The sequence below is a fragment of the Silene latifolia genome, chromosome Y, assembly GCF_048544455.1.
Source record: "Silene latifolia isolate original U9 population chromosome Y, ASM4854445v1, whole genome shotgun sequence".
Taxonomy (NCBI): Eukaryota; Viridiplantae; Streptophyta; class Magnoliopsida; order Caryophyllales; family Caryophyllaceae; genus Silene; species Silene latifolia.
The window spans coordinates 266,582,600-266,602,501 of NC_133538.1; the positions used below are offsets into that span (position 1 = coordinate 266,582,600).

The 19,902-nt window shown below is 33.4% G+C and overlaps 1 protein-coding gene across 1 annotated transcript; it reads right to left on the reverse strand.

The window, feature by feature from the left end:
* Positions 1–2,762: 2,762 nt before the first annotated feature.
* On the reverse strand, positions 2,763–5,850 carry LOC141634493 (zinc finger protein GAI-ASSOCIATED FACTOR 1-like). Its single transcript, XM_074446646.1, has 4 exons — positions 5,447–5,850; positions 4,847–5,243; positions 4,425–4,687; positions 2,763–3,847 (listed from the first exon to the last, which is right to left on the reverse strand). Exons 1-4 carry the CDS (start codon positions 5,595–5,597, stop codon positions 3,093–3,095), a joined length of 1,566 nt encoding a protein of 521 aa, XP_074302747.1. The 5' UTR covers positions 5,598–5,850; the 3' UTR covers positions 2,763–3,092.
* Positions 5,851–19,902: the final 14,052 nt, after the last annotated feature.

Sequence of the window (19,902 nt, forward strand, 5' to 3'; positions counted from 1 at the left end):
TAGACTCAGGTTAAATGTTACCTAGCGTAACCGGTTAAGCATCAGGTTAGATCTTTCTCTTCTTCATTTACCTCTTTTTCTTTTTTCATCCATCTGTCTTCCTCCATTGCAACGATTAATTTTTTTCCCTTTAATTTCTTTTCTCCATATATTCCCCCAAAGTTCTTCTCACAATGAACAAGGGTACAATGTCTTCTTCAACATCATCAATTCGAACCATTTCAATACTCAGAAAACAATTGTTATGTTGCCTCTCAATTTCAACCAGTCCAATACTCAGAAAAGAATTGCTCGGGGCTTTCTTGCTCATCCCATTCACCAATTGCTACGTTGCCTCTCTTTCTAATCCATTCGGAGTAGAAAGATACACCTACACCTTTGCTTGAAGAACAATTAGTTTCTTCTTCCTCAAAGGATTTAATAGGATTAATATATGATTGAGTGTTTAGAATGCAGCTCTCAAGTCCATCATAAGTTACTATTCCTGAAGCATATTCAAGAAAATACTGGTCACGAATTTAATCAGGTAGGGTGAATCATATCTTACATCAATACGCTTGAACTGCTCGGAAGTTAATAAATATCGACAGCTTTATGAGATAACATCATGTTTCTTGCCACTAAAGTAAAAAAATTCAGCGGTAAGGAAGCATAGGGGAACAAAGTATTTCAAATACGCTTTCCCAACTCAAAGTAGAACATTTACTACTGTATTGTGTCTCAACAAATCCTTTACATTTTATTCATTAGTGAGGAGTATTTTAATAAAATGTAATGAGACGGAGGAGTAGTAATAATTAACACTAATTGACAAATATTAATGATTTTTTTAACAAGGGCGAATCCTAATTAACAAGAAAAGAGAGCCCCTCTGCTTGCCATCGAGTGAGACAAGTAAGATAATGAAAGCAATGGCGAGAGGTTATGCAATTAATGGTAAAGGGAAGGGATTATCTAAGAAAGATCACGATGGTAAAGAACAACTCAAATAAATTTTAACTTTCTACATAACTTTTTTTTAGCCTATAACACTTTTAAGCCTACAAACCTCCAATGGTTAAGCTATAAGAGTTGTTCTTAAAATGAACTCAAATACATTTATTTAATTGGCATATATCACTTTGTGGGTCCATTTGAGCTACTAGCTCCATGGAGTTATTCTTTCAAATTAATTTAGTTAAGTGGAAATGGAGCTCTCCAATGGTTGAGTAACTAGTTTGAAACTTTAAGAATTTGCAAGCAAGTCCTTTTGCTCAACCATTGGACTCTTATCTTGTAATTAATACATGGGAGATAGATGGGATTGATCGCACATATAAGTAAGAAATTGATGATTGAAGATTAATAACAAATTGAAGAATAAATAGGCGAAAGGTTATGCAAAATTGAAGATTAATTACAAAAAAAAAAAAAAAAAAAAAAAAAAAAAACAACTTTTCCATCGATTGCTGGTAGATGTTAGATGTTAAGAAATTGATGATTGAATGTTGATGAGAGCTAACGATGAAGATGGATAATGAAGAATCAAGCTAAGAAAGAAGATGAATAATGAAGAAGAACAGTAAATAAGAAGAGTACAAGAGAAGACAGGCATAAGAATAAGAAAATAGAAATAAAAGAGGGGTAAAAGACGTTTAATATGAATGAATGATAATGGTAACCTATTTAGCAGGTTGTCAGGGTCTAATAAAAGAAAAATGAGTGAAAAGAAGGGATTAATATGAGATAAAATATAGGTTGGGGTAATATGAGAAGGATAGAAAAAGAATGGATTAATACCATGTAATAACCCAAAAAACAAAACAAAAAGGGTTTTTCTACGTAGTACCCTCGTATTTTTGCATTTTCCACATGGTACCCCTACATTTTAAAAAACATACATAGTACCCCTTAGTTTACTCAGTAATCCTCCGTCGTGCCCAATTGTTAAATCTCCGTTAATGTTTCCGTTAAGTTTCAACTTTTGACCATCTTCATACCTTCATCCACCTATATTCATAGTTTTCACTCACATCTTCATCGTTTTTACCCATATACTTTTCTTCTTTGCATTACTCAGTCACCATCTTCACCTATTATCCAGTTTCTCCTCCTACATAGTCTCCTTTAATAGATTTCCACACCTTTCCCAATTTCTATGGCTCAATCACCATCTTTGATTTTGGGAACAAACAATGTTTTTTTTTAATTAAGATAGTCCAAAAGATTCAATCTGTACTATTTATTATAAATTTCATAATTAGATGCCAAGAGAAACACCCAAACAATGTTTTTCTTTAAATAGTATTGAAGTAATAAATAAAGAATACCTCAGATTTAGGTGAGAATCATTTAGGGATTTTAATGGGCAATTGAGTACATAATTAAGGTTACCAAAATAGCAATCAAGAACAAAGTTTTTATCTATCATAAAGCTGTAATTATACAAAGGAGATATTTTAAGACATTTCTGGGCAGCATTCCATATTTCTTAAAAAATGAAGAGAGAAAATGAGGTGTGCTAGAAAGAAAAAAGGCAGATGTCTTCGTAATTGATTTTTATAAGATAAGGTTGTACAAAAAGATAAATATTGGTGGGTGAAAAGATGAAGAGTTTGGGGAAGAAGATGAAGATTGTTTGATAAAGAGAGATGGGGGTTAGAAAGTTGTGAATTAACGGAGAAACTAACGAGGATTTAACAATTGGGCACGGCGGAGGGTTACTACGTAAACTAAGGGGTACCATGTATATTTCTTAAAATGCAGGGGTACCAAGTAGAAAATGGAAAAATACGAGGGTACTATATAGAAAAACCCATATAATAGCCCCGCTTTTTCATATAATAATATGGGGGGTGAGGGGGGATTAATCGATTCCTACAGTTTCTAACAAGTAGCAGTAAAACTGCATTATAACATTGATACAAAAAATAGCCATTTGCCCTTTTCTTCATCAAGGCAGCAGAATCATCAAAATGTTCTAACTTACCTCTGGTCGATTCATACCCGGGGCGGAAAACAGTAATACAAGGAACCTACTAAAACTATTACTCCACTTCTTAGATAGAGTTCCCCTGTACAATGTGCAGCTTCTTGTCTCTTTGTTACTTCTATCATGAGTTTCCCTCGAGATTGTTTCCCGAGAATTCTCCGCCTTGATATGAAGATGCTGCTGACATGTCCAGGCCGCCACCAATTGATGTCATCAATCCAAGGAAATCGAGGGTTGGCTGATTTGACATGGATGAACTTCCGATCATCAGTTCCTTCAAACCCGAACCTTCACCACAGTGAAGGCCTAACCCGATCCCGATTCCGGATGTAACCGGGCTGTTCTCTGGTTTTACTTGGCGTGCAGCCCATTGTAAATTCTCCGATGGACCAGAAGATTGGCCTGACGACATAAGCCCAAGTCCACGAAGCAATGATCCGCCACCGGCTGCACCAATCTGAGCAGCTTTTTGGAGGAGGGCTGTGGCTGACATTGCTGGCTGTGGGGCTGGTGCATACTGTCTGCATTCCTGACCCGCAGGGGCGAAAATGGATGACCCATGACTTGTAGCAAGGCAAAGCGATATCATTTCAGATGACGAAGGTGGAGGAAGTTCCCTGGCTGGGCATTCGGGCGGACTCATTGTTTGGATGAAGTCTGAATACCCGGGATTTGGGTTTGAAGGTAAGGTAGACGTAGACGGTGTTGTTGAAGAAGCAAACAAGCTAGCAAAGACACTACTGCTAGTGTTCCCACAGCTGACTGAATTGCAACTGCTACTGCTGCTATAGCTACCATTTATGCCGGTCGAAACAATTGCAACGGGCGGTGATGGCAATGCTTCCTCTAAGACTGGACTTGGCTCTTCTATCAACTCTGGATTCCCAAAAAAAGAAAATTAAGAAAAGCGAAAATAAATGGTTGTTTCAGTAAGCAGTAAACCCTTTTGTTCAACATAGAACTTTATGTACAAAAACCTAAAGAGTCGAATTCTTCAATCATATTCTCCTTTCTCCTCAACCACATCCACTTCTTTCCAGTTGCATCCCTCTTTCTTTTCGCTTTTGAATCAATTAGATCAACCCATAAAGAAAGACTTGAAAAAAATAAACAATATCATTGAATCTTTAATCATTAAAGCGGAACATAGATCTTCCCATTTAAATCCAGACTGTTCCACAGATTAATACTCAAGATGAATCCACATTAATATATATAGTATAAATGTATGCATCCAAACTACCCAAAAGAGAACAAAAAAACAGTAACAGACAAAATAAACTAAATCCAAATCAACCATTAGATTTCCATAACAAACAAAGTTAAGAGAAGACAATAAAATGGAACATCCATTTGAATATAAATAACACAATTCACATCTGACAAAACACTAACACAAACAAAAAGAAACCCAATTTTCCCCCAAACAAAAGGCTCAACAAATATGTTTCACCTGAATTTTGCACTGGTAGTACAGATGATACTCCCACAGCGGCTGATTGAGCCATTGCTGGTGCTGGCATGGATACGGGTTGCGGTGGCAGAGATAGTACTGGTGACGGTGGTGCTAGCGGTAGTGGTACTGGTGGTGGCGGGAGTGAATTGGAAGGTTTGGTATTTCCGTCGATTTTGTTATTACCACTAGCAGGATGTTTTCTTGCACTTTCTTCAGCTAAAGCATCACAGAATGCTCTATGACTAATAAAACTATCCCTCCTGCCAAATCATCAAAACCCCATCAAAAATTAAACAATTTCAGCAACGAAATCGAAACCCCACCAAAAGCCGATACTAAACCCAGATTAAAAATTAAACAACCCAAAAGAAACACTAATTAATCAATCAATCCATATCCATAAAAAGTAGATTAATAACCTTGAAAAAAGAGTGCCACAATCACATTTATACTCCCTAGTCCCACAAATCTTGCTATGAGCTTTCCAATCAGATTGAACCGCGTATTTCTTCGAACATTTCTCACATTTCCACTTCTTTTCGCCGTGTTTTCTACAGAAATGCTTCTTAATTCCTGTTAAATCTCCCAACGCTCTAAATGGATCATTGTGCACACAAGTCGGTTCCGGACACACATAAACTCTCTTCCTCAGTTCCTTATTCGATCTCTGTCTTAGCTTCCATGGCAAGTTATGCCCTCTCCTGTGTAACTGCAAATTCTGGTCTCTTTGAAACCCTTTGTTACATATCTCACATACGAATCTGTTTGTCGCCATTAGCGTTTTTGGCGACAACGCTATCACCTCCGCATCCGGATCTGCACCAAAAATAAATAACCACACAACCTAATTAATCTATTAAATTAATTAAATTAATACTCTCTATTTCCGACTATTGGAAATGACTTGAGACGAGAGAGTTCTCCCTCTGTCTCACCAGGTTCTTACGCAAGCGTAAAGTAGCTGATGAGACAGGGGAGTATAAATAAATACACAAAAACAGCAAACAAATATAAATTACCAGGCATGCCGGGTTGATTACGCTTCTTTTTAGGAGGCGGCGGTCTAGCAGCGGCATCAAAATGATCGCCGCCGCCAGAAGAAACACTAGCGTCACCTGAGACAGTGGCGGAAATGGACATGGTGGTATCGTCAACATCGGCAGCAGGCATAATAGCCCAAATTTGGAAAAACTAGGGTTTTAGCTCAAAGAAAAATTGACCTCAAAATAAATCAAAAACCAACTTTTACAAATTAAAAAACAAAAACAAAAACAATAATTATTAATAATATTGAGCTACCAGTCAATCTACTTTAATTATTAAAAAAAAAAGGGAAAAATGAAGTTCAACTACCAGCTGGTCCCTGAAGTGATGAGTTTTCTAAGGGAACATGAGACTGGAAAGAAGATTTCAGTTCTGTCTTATTAATCATTATTATATATATCTATATATACTGCTAGTATAGATATTACTCCCTCCCATCTATACCAAAACTTACATTGACTTTTTTGCACTATTTATGGTCGTAGAGCTTTGATATAGTCATGTGAGATCTTGTTTGGTTTATCGTCATGAATGCTATAAGAATATCAAATTTTTATAATTTTTAATAATGTATAACTAAAGATATTCACGTTGCAAAACACGTCTCGACAAGTGTGATAAAGTCAATGTAACCTTTGGTGGTGGATGAGAGGGAATACAGGTTTTCTTACCTGTGCGTTGCACGGATATTAAAATAATGTGTGATAAATTTCACAATAAATGGAATACATATAATACATCGTTCATGTCTAAGATTTTATGTATGCCGCATGACCAATAAATAATTCCCGTTAACATAATATTGACATAAGAATAAAAGAGTGTTTGATTAATAAAAACTTTTTTTTAGGAAAATAAAACCAAAATCAAGTTTATATATATGATACTTGGACGGATAGTTTTTAGAATTTGTTCATTAATACATGTTTGTTTTTCAATTGGTCAAGGAAAACAATAATATCTACTCTGCATAATCAACTCAATGATGCAACAATTCTCCTTCTTTCGAATAACAACCATAATTTAAATGTTATATCTCCCGGTCAAACTATAGAAGTACGTTTGAATGTGAATCAAATTCCAACACAATATTACTTCCCCCCCCCCCCCCCCCCCTTCTCTATAGCAATAGTTTTGGACCTCATCTTCTCATTTGAAACAAAAATTTTCACGCATACCTCTATTTTTGTTCCCTATTCACACAAATGATCTAAAACAATCTCATCCTTTGAAAGATCGATCATTGTCTTCGAAACTTATCTCAAATTTATCCAACCAAGCGAAAAACTAAACCCCTACTTCTAGAAAAATCCACCATCTAATGGAAACTAACCCTTTCTCTCGACAATGTTTTTTTTTTTTTAGGAAAATAAAACCAATATGAAGTTTATATATATGATACTTGGGACTGAGAAGTTTTTTTATTTTGTTCATTAATACCTATTTATTTTTTAATTGGTCAAGGAAAACAATAATATCTACTTTACTTAATCAACTCAATGATGCAACAAATCTCCTTATTTAGAATAACAAGCATAATTTAATCATTGTTGGATCAAATGGTAGTTACGTAAAAACATTTACAGGTAGTTAAATGTTATATCTCCCGGTCAAACTATTGACGTACCTTTGAATGTGAACCAAATTCCAACGCAATATTACATGACTGGGGTTGCTTATGACACCTCACTATAACAATAGTCTTGCCCCCGTCTTCTCATTTGAAACAAAATCCTTCACGCAGACCCTTATTTTTCTTCCTTATTCACACACATGATCTAAAACAATCTCATCCCTTGAAAGATGGATCTTTGTCTTCGAAACTTCTCTCAAATTTATCCAACCACGTGAAAAACTAAACCCTTACTTCTAGAAAAATCTACAATACAATGGAAACTAACCCTTACTCTCGACAATGTTGTTAGAATTAAGATTTTACTTTAATTTGGATTGATGGGGGTCAAGATTAAGTTTATCAGTATGATCTTTTGAGGTTTCTTGTTATTATTCATGTTACCTATATGTTTTAATGCAAGCGATATTTTGCTGATAAATAACCTTATTTATTATCACTATCCTCGTTAAACTCATCACCCTCCACAAATGCACCCTCCCTCCACCCCACTAATTTACTCGCAAAATAAAACATCAGCCACTGTGATTAGTTCTTACTACTTGAAACAAACTCCAATCCACTACCACTATCACTACCTTTCTGCCACGTTTTACATCTAAGAAGTCAGAAATCACATTCAGCTCCATGAAACACCAATCTTTACTCTAGATAATATGGATCCTCGTCTCCCTTATCGAAGACAATTTATTTCTCCTTCAACAAAGAAAAGTTTAAGAAGCAATCTTCCCTCTTATCCCTCTCCCTTTCCCTTCCTAATCTTTTTCTCGTCCCCTCCCCGACCTCCATTCCAGATACTCAAACAAAGTGTTTGGGTACTATGTTTGTAAATTGAATAAGTTTGAATATTTTATATATACACGAACTTTGCTATTTATTTTATTTTGTATAAATAAATCTTATTACCTTCATCTCATTTTTATTGTCCTTTTTTTTTCTTCAAATTTTATTATCTCATAATTATTATCTCCTTTCTAGATCTACTAAGGAAAAACTTTAGTCAATCAACTCACAATCAACCTCATTCCCACTCAAAACAACCTTTAGCCCACTACTTAATCCCCTCGGTTCACACATAAAACGGTCTAAAATGCAAAGCTTTCATCTTTCTCTTGAAAAGTCCATCTAACTAACAGAAAACTATCCGCTACTTTCTGAACTTCATCACATTTATATCCCGTAAAGATCAATTTGAACATGAGAAAAAAAAAAATGCAGAAACTTAGGTTTTCTTTGATAACGGCAGATTGAACATTTTTTTTTAGCATTTTGAGAGTTTTTACACTATTTAAATAACAAATGTGCTATTTTGAGTGTTGATCATCGACATATTGAAATAGTAGATTGTGGTGTAATTTCCTGTTTTACATTATGACCTTTAATTAGTATATTATTATAAGAAAATAAAAATTGAGTTTTTTTTTATCTCCGACGAAATTAAAGATCAAACTTTATCTTTATCATATTTATAGTTAATATTCTTCACTTAAAATATATAAATTTAAGCAAGTTTAAATAAGTTAGCTAAAAGTTATAAATCACAAATTGTACGAAGCAGTAAAATCGTTTTTTTCATTAATATGAAATAAATCCCATAAACTTCATGAGAATATTAATGCGGTAGAGAACTATAGAAGAGTTGGCAAGTACGTGACCCCCTTTTAGGTTTAAATTTTTTCATTTATTTTTATATTTTTTGCCTAAAGGTGGTTAAAACATCGTATTATGCATGACGAATATGTCTCACCCTTCCCCAATTCGTATCTCTCCCTAAATTATAGTGATGATGTGCTTAATTTACACCCAAAAAAAATTATAGCATCAACAATAATTAGTTGGTTCCATATAATTGAATAGTACCGTTTTTTATGCATGAAAATTTGTCGGAAGAAAAGCTTGAGAGAGACGGTCTTCACTATGTTAGGGAAAGAATACTCTTACCCTTTTATGTGTTTATCATGACGTTTTTTTTAATGTTGATCGTTGCTTGAATTCAATCTTAACCTTATACATATTTCTATAATAAGTGTATCTAATTTACCTTCAAGCCTCATTCAAATCTATTTTATTACTCGTGGTACCATTTTTACTTTAAATTGTAAAACAATCACACAATAAAGTTTTTCAAAACATTTACTCATTTGTTATAATATGATATTTCGATTCGCATATTAGCAGCAACTTTCTTTATCTTTTAATACTCCTTGAAAAATAGATATCAAACTTTGTACTTATCAATAATTTGTGAATATCTTATTTAATTTTTGATTAATATACTTTTATATAATGACAAATGAATGTAAATAATATAATAATAAATTATATCAATAGAAGTTGAAGTGTATTGTGAGGGAAATAACTTTAAAATTAGTAGGAGAAATACATATGACATTTGAAAAATAAACTTCGTATTATGTATAATTAAATATGACATTAACAATAACAAAAGACGTAGGGGCATATTTCAGCGTTCATTTTACTCTTTACACGAGTAAATTACATGTAGTACGTATTATGCATGCACATTTGTCACAACCCAGTTCGCCCTAGGGCCTTTTAGCCTCATAATACCTCATTTTTTTTAATCGGAAGTTGTCATAAAATTGGATATTATAAATATATTAAAGGTTTTTTTCCTTATAATTTAATAAAAAGTGAACAAATACTAATGAATAATTTTTTAGTATTAATAAATTGTAGATAATTAATTTATTTCCTGTTTCTAATAATAAAATTGTTAAATAATTAATTAATTCTCATTTCTAATAGGAAAATCATATTCCTAATTATAATAGAAAAATTTTAAATAATTATTATCTCCTAATTCTAATAGTATAATTAGGAAAAAAGTCTTAATAAATTGTTAATTTATTTCCTATTTCTAATAGGAAAATTGTAAAATAATTAATTTATTTCCTATTTCTAATAGGGAAATTCTATTCCTAATTATAATAGAAAAATTTTAAATAAATAATTAATTTCTCCTAATTCTAATGCTAATAGTATAATTAGAAAAAAAAAAGGCTCCTTTAGTTATATACTAGACTAGATTTAACGCCCGGGCGATGCCTGGGCTAATTTGTAATATCCTATGATTATTATGTAAAAATACCCTAAGGCATTGTTCTTTTACACGCACTTAATTTTGCTGAACGGAACATATAGAAGTTGTATTGAACTTATAAGAGCTGACTTGAATTTATAGGAGCTGAAGTGGACTTATATGAACTGACTTGAACCTACAGAAGCTTAACTTGCAGAAAAATTGGATGACATAAGTTAATCTAAAACTTAGAGTTCGAATTTATAGGACGGTAATAACGTTAAAGTTAATCTTAAAGGTAGAGCCTCTTACTCCTAGCGCAACCCAAGTCAAATACCTACCCATAGTCAATTTGTATTTATAAGTTTGGTTGATAGGATACTATTAAATTAGACTTTATACCATCATTTATACACAATAATATGATTAAGTATTTAAACTTATCTCACGTACTCTGTTACCATGCTTTCTTATCACGAATGATAATTTTTGGGATCTGCCTTTTGTCGCCCGTATTTTACTTAGTGTCGCCCGAATTTGACATTGACTTTCCAATTGTACCCTTGCTAGCTCTTTTAACCCGGCCCGAGAACGCCTCTACTTTAACCCTTTTCCTTTCTCATTCTCACAGTTATTATCAATTACTTCAAATCCATACGCATAGTTAGGAATCTAAACTATTTTAATCATGTTCAACAATGATTTACACGCTGAAAATGAAGTAAATCAATTCAATTCAATTCATATATACACTATTGTATTTCGATTTGTATACATTATTGAATTTCTGATTCATATACTGCAACAAATTGTCCCAAAAATTGACGTGTAATGTAAATGCATACTTGGATTTGGGCTTCCGTTTATGCGCGAATGCGTAACTTTGGAATTAACGACGAAAGAGAAATGAACAGGGTGTGTGCCAGGGGTAGTATTCGTAAAAAAACATATGAACCAGCCATTGACACATTGCTAGTTTGTGTGATATACATGAAATTGCCTTGGCCAAGTCGGGAAGGCTACACGATAACGATAAATCTCGTGAGTTCAAGAACTGCGCACGAGAGGGACATGCTGAGTTCGTGATGAGTAAGAGTTTTCTTTGTGATTGAATGCTATACTTTAACTGCAAAGGAAAAGATTAAACAATGATAATGACGAATCTTCATACAATGATATGAATAAGATGTCCTCCATTGTTTAGTGGAGCTCCAACCATTTGCAATGTCCTCTATATATGTTATTCAATATGTTGTTCAATTGCAACCATGTTTGTCCACAGTGCAACGTACCTGCAAAATAAAATTGATAGGAAATTAGAAATCTGACAAATATAACAAAAAGAAAAAAAACGAACAACAGAACGTTAGAGATATTAATGCATGATTTGCCATGTTGGGACTTGGGAGACGGCATATATATGCACAATAACCAGGTTGCCTTAATGTTCTTATCTTCTATATTGTATAAAATTCTAGTATATGCACAACTTAATTACATATTAATATTAATAACAATTCTAATATGTGCACAACTCAACTACATATTAATAACAAACCTCACATTATACTATTTTTATAAATTAATTATTTTATTTTAGGTAGTTAATAAATATTGGACTCTCTGTAATTGCTTGAAAAAAGTTGTCTTTATTAATATAGATAGATATTGATTAATTGATTACTGTCTGACTAATTAAAACAGAAATTTTTACTGGTCGTAATTATATTTTACAACAAATATTGTAGTAATGATTATGGAGATAAGATATTTATATATGGATCAGCTTTTTTTTTTTTTCGGAGAAAGAAAATGAGGATCGGAGGAGAGTAGAGAGAGGGAAAGGAGAGAGGATTGAGATTAGTACAGGGGGAACTAAAACAAAAGGGAGTCTTTGGAGTTAAGATCAATGAAGAGGCCATTTCCTATCAAGGATGAGATTACATCCTGCTAATATCTAATAGTTCAAAAATTATACAAAGAAATAAAAGTTTAATATTGTGTAGAGGAGAAAACATTATTACAGTAGGTCTCATGAGAGATAGTCTATCATTAATTTAGTGGGAGACATAATAGGGAAAAAAGAAATTTAGTGGGGCCCTCACCCCATCATGTGAGAGGTCTCTCATTAACGATACTGAGATACTGTCTCTCCGGAGTTTTTGTGATATTATTAAATGGGTTTGTGAGAGAAAATGGAGAGGATCATAATTGGAGTCTTTGTGTATAAAGGAGAAATAGCAGTATAGTACTCGAAAAGGTAGAGTTAGAGCATGCACATCAAAGAGGTGAACAACTGAACATCGTCCTCTTATTTCTTCACTTTCCATTCCAAATTTTAACACATTACAATATTTTTTATCCCACTCATTTTCTCTTTTTTCCATCATCTCCTTAAAACTCTTCTCATATTTTTTTTCCACATTAAAGAGAATCCCTCATATCCCTTCTCTTACAACTTTTTGTTAATAAAAAATACAAAAAAAGAAACAAATGACATTCTACATGGCATATGATGGTGGACTAGTGGGCACAAAAGGGTCAATGTTGTACATCCTCTAAAAACAGAGGAAGTCTTCATCCTCTTCCTTCAAAGAGGACATTCAATGTTGGTTCTGAAAGAGTTAGTGTGCCCATATGTCCGGAATATTGTATAACCGATTAATTCTATGTGGCTACAATGTTCTGGTAGGAGCCGCTTGTAGTCTGAGTCCTAAATGAGTTAGGATTCGGGTAGTATTAATCGGTCCTACAAGGTCACACACTATATGAGTTTTAGGCAATTATAATTGATATAGATTAATTATTATAAAGGTAATAAGAAGAATAAAATATTATTCTATTAGACTTTCCATATCCTAGATAGTCTAGGATTCTCCTTGAATTCCCTATATATAGAGATATAAGGGGAGATGTTTTATGATCAGTTTTTCTGAAAGACAAAACCTCAAGGGAGAAAGAATGAAGAAAATTGCCCTTAAATTTGTACTAACATACATACTCATATTATGTGGATACCGGTAGAGGCGCAACACTTAGGGCGTTATTGTGAGACGGTCTCATAGATTATACTATAATTCAAGCAGCTGCAATTTGGGTTTATATACTTCTTATTAATAGCATCTTATTAGAGTTCTTCCGCATCCAAGTAAGTTTGCTAATCACTCTTTTGTTTAATCTTAATACTTAAAATGCATGAGATCTTTGTAATTCTGTAATTCAAATCTGTTGAAAATCGTTATAGAACCCTTCAGTGGTATCAGAGCGAACATGTATTGTTAGTATTAGATTAAAAGGTTGCTCCTTAATATATAATTGTTGTATCCATGTGATTGTTCTATGATTGAAAGATTGGAGTTTGATTGAATTAGTTCAATTAATGCAATTGTTGTATGTTGTTAAATATTAAATTTAGGATTGTATCATAATAGATGTTGACTTGTACCGTAATATTTGATATTATGATGTATTCCTTTAATTTGATTAAAGGAACCCTAATTTAATTGATTTTAATAAAGCCCTTAATTTGTAGTTATATGCCTATTTTAAGAGGGTCTTACAATCCCTAATTTGATTGGATCTAATTAGATTAGATATGTAACAAACCCTAATTTGATTAGGTGATTAAATTGTTTAATAAGCTTTTAATTTTAATTTTGTTTAAGAGAATAAAAATTACTGTTCAGGAAACACTATTCACGCACGCGTAGTATTCACGGCTACTGTTCGCGGAATGTTACTGTTCATCAGTTCTGAGTGTCGGATTTTGATGTTAAAATAGTGTTTTTCGAGTATAAACAGCATTTTAAACAAGACTGCATAACAGGTTCGGCGTTTTTAAGCCAAATTATAACGTCTACATAGACTTTCAGGTTGTTTTTGATTAAAAATCATGATTTTTGATTTTTCATAATTGGTTTTGGGTTTTAATCAATTTAATTGATTGATTGATTGTTACAATGATTGTATTGATTTTATGATTGAATCTTTATTTATTGTATATATACCCGGAATGATACGATCATCTACCCATGTTATTATGTTTTTGCATAAGATGTTTAGAAACCAACAATTATGAATTGTAGATGATTATGAATCGTTTATGGGTTCTTAACTTGACTTGTTCTAATTTACAAATGCATGTATATTCCATTTTTACATATGATGTTTAAAGATTAATTGAAGCCTGATTTGTTGATTAGAACGGCTAGGTTCCTTTATACCCATTTCCTAAGAGAACTAGCGCCATATTTAGGACATGTGTCATGTATGACTCAATATACCCTCAATTAAAATATTAAGTAATGCCCTTCCAAATTAAGTATTGTCTGCCAAAATAGAGTACTCCTTCTATAAAGTTGAACAGGTGGGTAACAGTTACCCACACGTGAGATTTGGTTCACTTAACAAGGTTAGCAAAATAGTTTTGGACTTTGGGGCAAATAGTCAAGTCACATAAGATGTTTACCTGACAACTAGGAGTCGCATTTGGTGCAATTGGCATATGATGACTACCTTGATATGTGTAATTTGGGCGATGAGCCAAAGCTCACTCAAATTATACATGATTGGGGATCCTAGGATACTATGCACATATGAGGGTTGTGTGTGTAGTGAATTTTAAAATTGTTTAAGAATGTCGTACAAATTGTGTGTCTAAATTGACTAAGGTAATCACAGTTTATTAATATATCGATTTATTTTTCCTTATGTTGATAGTTGTAATTTGTCATTGTTGTCATGTTTTTCAAATGAGTTTGAATCGTTCAAGTTCATAGATTGGTTTCTTTGAGAATTGTTCTCAATTAGGCAAAGTAAAGTTTGTCTTCAAAAGAAAATTTTATCAAACCATACTCAATATAATGCTGATGTATAGTTTGGACTATATATCGAAAGTCTTAAAGATGACTATTCATACCATATATGTCAATTGTCTAAAATAATGGAATTGTTTCTGCTTAGTGAGAAAAATATAAGGGATGATCCACTTAGTCCACTTGTCATTGTTATGACATAATTATATTGATAATTTGGACTAATTGGATATTGCTCTTATCAAAGGTTGGTGACTGAAATTGTTTCAGTTGTACCTTAAGTTGTATTCAAGTCATTATGAATGATGCACGTAACTTAAGCGAATTTCCCACTTAGTGACAATTGAGTTTCATATCAAGAAGAATCAGAAGCTAATGTTCTTTGAGTTCATCAGTAAAGAGACTTTGAGATATGAGCATAGACACTGGTAATGGTGGAATGGATAATCGTTGTCAAGTCCAACCTGAAGATCAATTTCTAACCAGGTATGAAAATTATTTAGTGATTACCGTCATTATTGTAATGACAGATAGCATTGGAAAGGTAACTTCTAGAATTGTCTCGAAGATCTGCGAAAGTTATTGAAGTATGACTTCTAACTGAAGTATGCATGTAATAGAAAAAAAAAGTTACTATGGATATTCTACTATAAGGTATAAGATACCAAAACTGATATTTACCTTATGAATGTAAGGACCTGTGGTAGTAGGATAATGGTAAATAATTTAATAAATTTACGTACATAATGAGCAAACGTTGTTGCATTATGTGTAGATGTTATTCATTTGAATGTTATATTGTTCAAAACTAGATTTGAATAAAAGTTATTCTTACCTTTATTGTTAGAAGAATATTAATTCTTTTATGATTAATATTTCATTAAGAACAATTGTTATTCACTTTCTTGTTATGACGATTTAGTTTTGTCCAATTTCATCTATGACATGAAATACAAAGGTTCAAGTCTTATGACCCGAGTTTCACGCGCTTACAATAACATTGTCTTATGAGCCAGGAAGCAAGAAACACTCATAGAAGTTTCATATTGATGGAACTCTAACCCTTGTTGATTTGGATCAACTAGGGCAGGTGGATTTTGTTTAAATGGTGAAAGAACTGTAACGTGCCTCTAATTAGTTAAGAGGGCAACCGGCTAGTTTGTTCACACATATTCCGATATGTGTGGATTTAATAAGTGATGTTGCTAAGGAATAAAACTCTAATACTTCAAGATAATGACTAATTTTGTCATTATGCATATGTTCATACGATGAATATAAAGTCTGACTCTTTTATAAGGTTTGGAATAGGCGTAGACTGAAGTAAAGATCAACTTAGGAAGTTGATCAACATCGTTCGATTTGATCGAGATGGGGAAGTTTGAACCAAGTGTTTTGATCATCATAATGGTAATGAAATTGTTTCACTACTTGTCTTTAGGAGACAATCTAAGTTTCACAGTAAGAATATTAGAGAAATTTTTTTTTCTTTAAAGAACATCACTAACTAAAATTAGTATGTGGTATTTTGGGAATATCCCAAAGATATAACCATGTGGATTTGTCCCAAATGGGAAATATCATACTATTTTAATTTTGATGACGGTATTTTCTTAATGATTGTGGAATGTTATGTCTTGTAAGAGAAGAAGAACCCTATTTTGATATGGTTTTCTCTATGATGTCATGCAGATGTCGTTATTTTCGGAGTTATGCACTTAAAATTATCTAGATACACAATTTAAAATTGTTTCCATCTAAGTAAGTGAAAATACATTACATATAAGATATGTAATTTGAATTGTTCCAAGATAGTATTTTCTTGATATTTGAGATCTTTAAAACCTTTAAAAAAAATAGTTTTCTGAAATTTAGACTAAAATTTGACATGTACTTTGTGGGATTATCCTAAGGTAGGATATTAATTCTACGTCCCATTCAAGTACAAAGAGTTTGTTACTTGAAATGATTCTCAATGGGAATGTTGTCTCTAAAGAAATAGTGGGAGTAGAATATTCTTGAAAAGATCAAGATTCATAGGTATTCTCATCAAATGTTGATGGAGGTGGCTAAGATCCATGAAGAGTTATGGATGTACCACCTATGAAAAAGCCTGCATAAGTTTGACTTTCAAGGAAGCAATAATGAGCTCCATCTCAAAAGTCTAAAGTGGCTTGAGCCTATAAATCCAAACAATTAGTCTTGCTGAAGACGGGTCGGAGTAAATGACGGATAATGCCACTCACAAAACGAATAGGGGGGACAAGGTGTGGCACCCCCATGTGCTTCCCTCTCTCCTCTATTTGGGTCATTAGTGAGGGAAAATGGTATCCGTCACTCCAAAGTGACAGATACGTGCCGTCACAAATAAGATTTTGTGAAATCCAAAATGGTTTCATGTATCATTACAAAGTATGGACTTTGGTTGATACCCCGATGGTGTCATAACCATATAGTGTTTGGATTCTCCTAGCAAATGTCAACATCCAATAGATGAGATTTGACAAGTATACGTGAATATTGTAGTTTTCGTTAATGGAAATATAGAATAAGTTGTGTCAGACACATCTTGAAATTCACGTAATCAGAGTGCGCTAGACAAGTGAGAAAGTTTTAATGATCCATTCTTGGATTGAAACGAGTATCTAGAGATTGCAATATCCGGTCTCAATAAAATAATTCAAAAGTGTTTTGATTATTTGAAACTAGGATAATTTTATGTGTACACGAAAGTTGTGGGAGTATAACTCCCTTTTATGGTTTAGTATTGATAAGGTTATTTTCAGTCGTTGGCCTATCAAAATAAATCCTAAATTACTACTAACTGGTAGCTAGTGACAAGAAAAGATCGAATCCACACGGAGGCGAGTTTAATTGTTCTTGTTTGTTTATATTTAAGTTCGTCTTAAAGTAACCAATTTCTTGAGGGTTTGTTTGTTGATTTTTATAACTAATTGCAATAAAAGTAAACAAAGGCGAGTTCAATAATATTAAAAGAGTCTAGGGATCAAGTTCACTAGGTAGTCATCCGAGGATCAGATTTAATTCATTAACAGAGCTAATTACGTTGTTTAAGGTTATATGATCGGTCGATTCAATATTTCTTCAGGTATAATTTAACATGCTATCGGTATCATTAAATTATCTCTATTCAGTTATCGCAGCCTATATTGATTCTAACCCAGTCGGTGAAAGTCTCAGTTCGCTATACTAATCAATTAATCCTGGCTAGTAATTAACTAACTAGAAGAAGAACAATAAACTGAACAACAACGAATAAACAATTTAACTATCAATTTATTAATTAATCCCCATTTTAACAACCTAGATCCCCATTCACCCTAGACTATAAATTAGCTACTCATAAATCGAAATAAACAAGTACAAATAATTATTGAATGCATAATAAAAATAAAGAGAAGGGAAGAAAAACTTAGTCTTGAATTAAACTTAGAAGAACAAAGTATTTGAGACGGAAGAAATCCGTACCCGAAAGCGCACGTAACAACTCAAACCTAAAACTAAAGCTGCGTTCCTTTTTATATATCTAACTCCGTACGTCATCCTTTTATTTGCTAATAATAAAATATCGGAATTTATTTTCGCAGTACACATTTTACTCAACTCAGTACATTTTGCGCGGAACTTTCCATTTCATACCCTTGACTAAAACTAAGGCCTCGTTAGGTTGCCATACGAGAATTAATATCCCATGATTTTACAAAACACGTGAATTGCCCAAAACTCGTTTGGTTGACATCCTTGAATTAAATTGACACGAGAGTTTCCAATTACCTAGGGAGGGCTAGGTAATTAAACTCCTCCATTATGGAGGAGTTGGGAATTCATGGGAAAAAGAAAATCCCAAGATTTGGGGTAACCAAACAGCCCTCATTTTTCCAATTCATGGGATTTTTCAATTCACCCATTTTTGAGAGGGCAACCAAACGACACCTAACTCCAAACCTAATTATCTCATATGCTAATTGTACAACCTCTCCAATTAATCGAATTTCTTCAATTATAAACAATAAGTTGAATGAAAAACATAAATTAAATTGTTAATTACATACTTATTAATCCATTTAGGATGTTTTTTAGAATTGTTTTGTATAATTTAGGGTTAGTTTTTGTTTTAAGAACTATCCTCATAGAAAAATTGATTGTTGTTGATGTTAAACTGGCGGCTTGGGCAACGGTTGAGAGGAGAAGGGCGGCGAAGGCGGAGTCGTCATAGGGACGACGATGGTTATGGGTTCAATGGTGGAGGATAGACTGATAGAGAGGAGTAGCTTCGTTTCGGAGGTGGAGGACGACGTTGCAGCAGGTAAGGGGAGGGAGAGGATATGGTGGTTTCACCGGTGAGGGGAAGGGGATTCGGCAGCGTCACTAGAGGGGAGTGGGTGGTGCGGCGGCATCGGGAGCAGGGGAGGGTGGTGGGTGGTTGTGGGGGCAGGGGTTGTACGGTTTTTTTCTCTTTTTTTTGTAAAGAGTATACTCACCGTAGTACATGGGGAAATGGGAGGGGTAGTTTGGGAAATACGTACTGCGTTGAGTAAAATTTGTACTGCGAAAATCAAAACCCAAAAAATATTCGGTAAGTGAACATGGACTTTCAAACTCCATTGCTAGTATGCTACGGATCTCATATCAAACAAAGCCCATTACATGGATTTGTAGGTAGCCCAAGCTCAAGTATGTCCAACTCTAATTGCTGGACTTGTTCCGTATATCCTTGTATTCATTAAAATATTCCCGTATTACGAGTCTTCATTGGGCTTCTCCAACAATTTATCTCGAGATTAAACCCGTGTATCGTCGGCTCGATGTTTCCGCAACTTTTTAGCATAAAAACCGTCATCCTGCAAATAATTATACAAACTCGTAGTAAACCGCAAAGGAGATAAATATAATGTAAAACATGCTAAAAATGTCGGAAAC

Bases quoted from the DNA above. Each gene is read 5' to 3' on its own strand.
- LOC141634493 (XM_074446646.1), bottom strand. From the start codon at position 5,597: ATGCCTGCTGCCGATGTTGACGATACCACCATGTCCATTTCCGCCACT. The intron at 5,244-5,446 runs GTAATTTATATT...TTTTTGGTGCAG, and splicing joins TAATCAACCCGGCATGCCTG to ATCCGGATGCGGAGGTGATA. The intron at 4,688-4,846 runs GTTATTAATCTA...ATGATTTGGCAG, and splicing joins TGTGGCACTCTTTTTTCAAG to GAGGGATAGTTTTATTAGTC.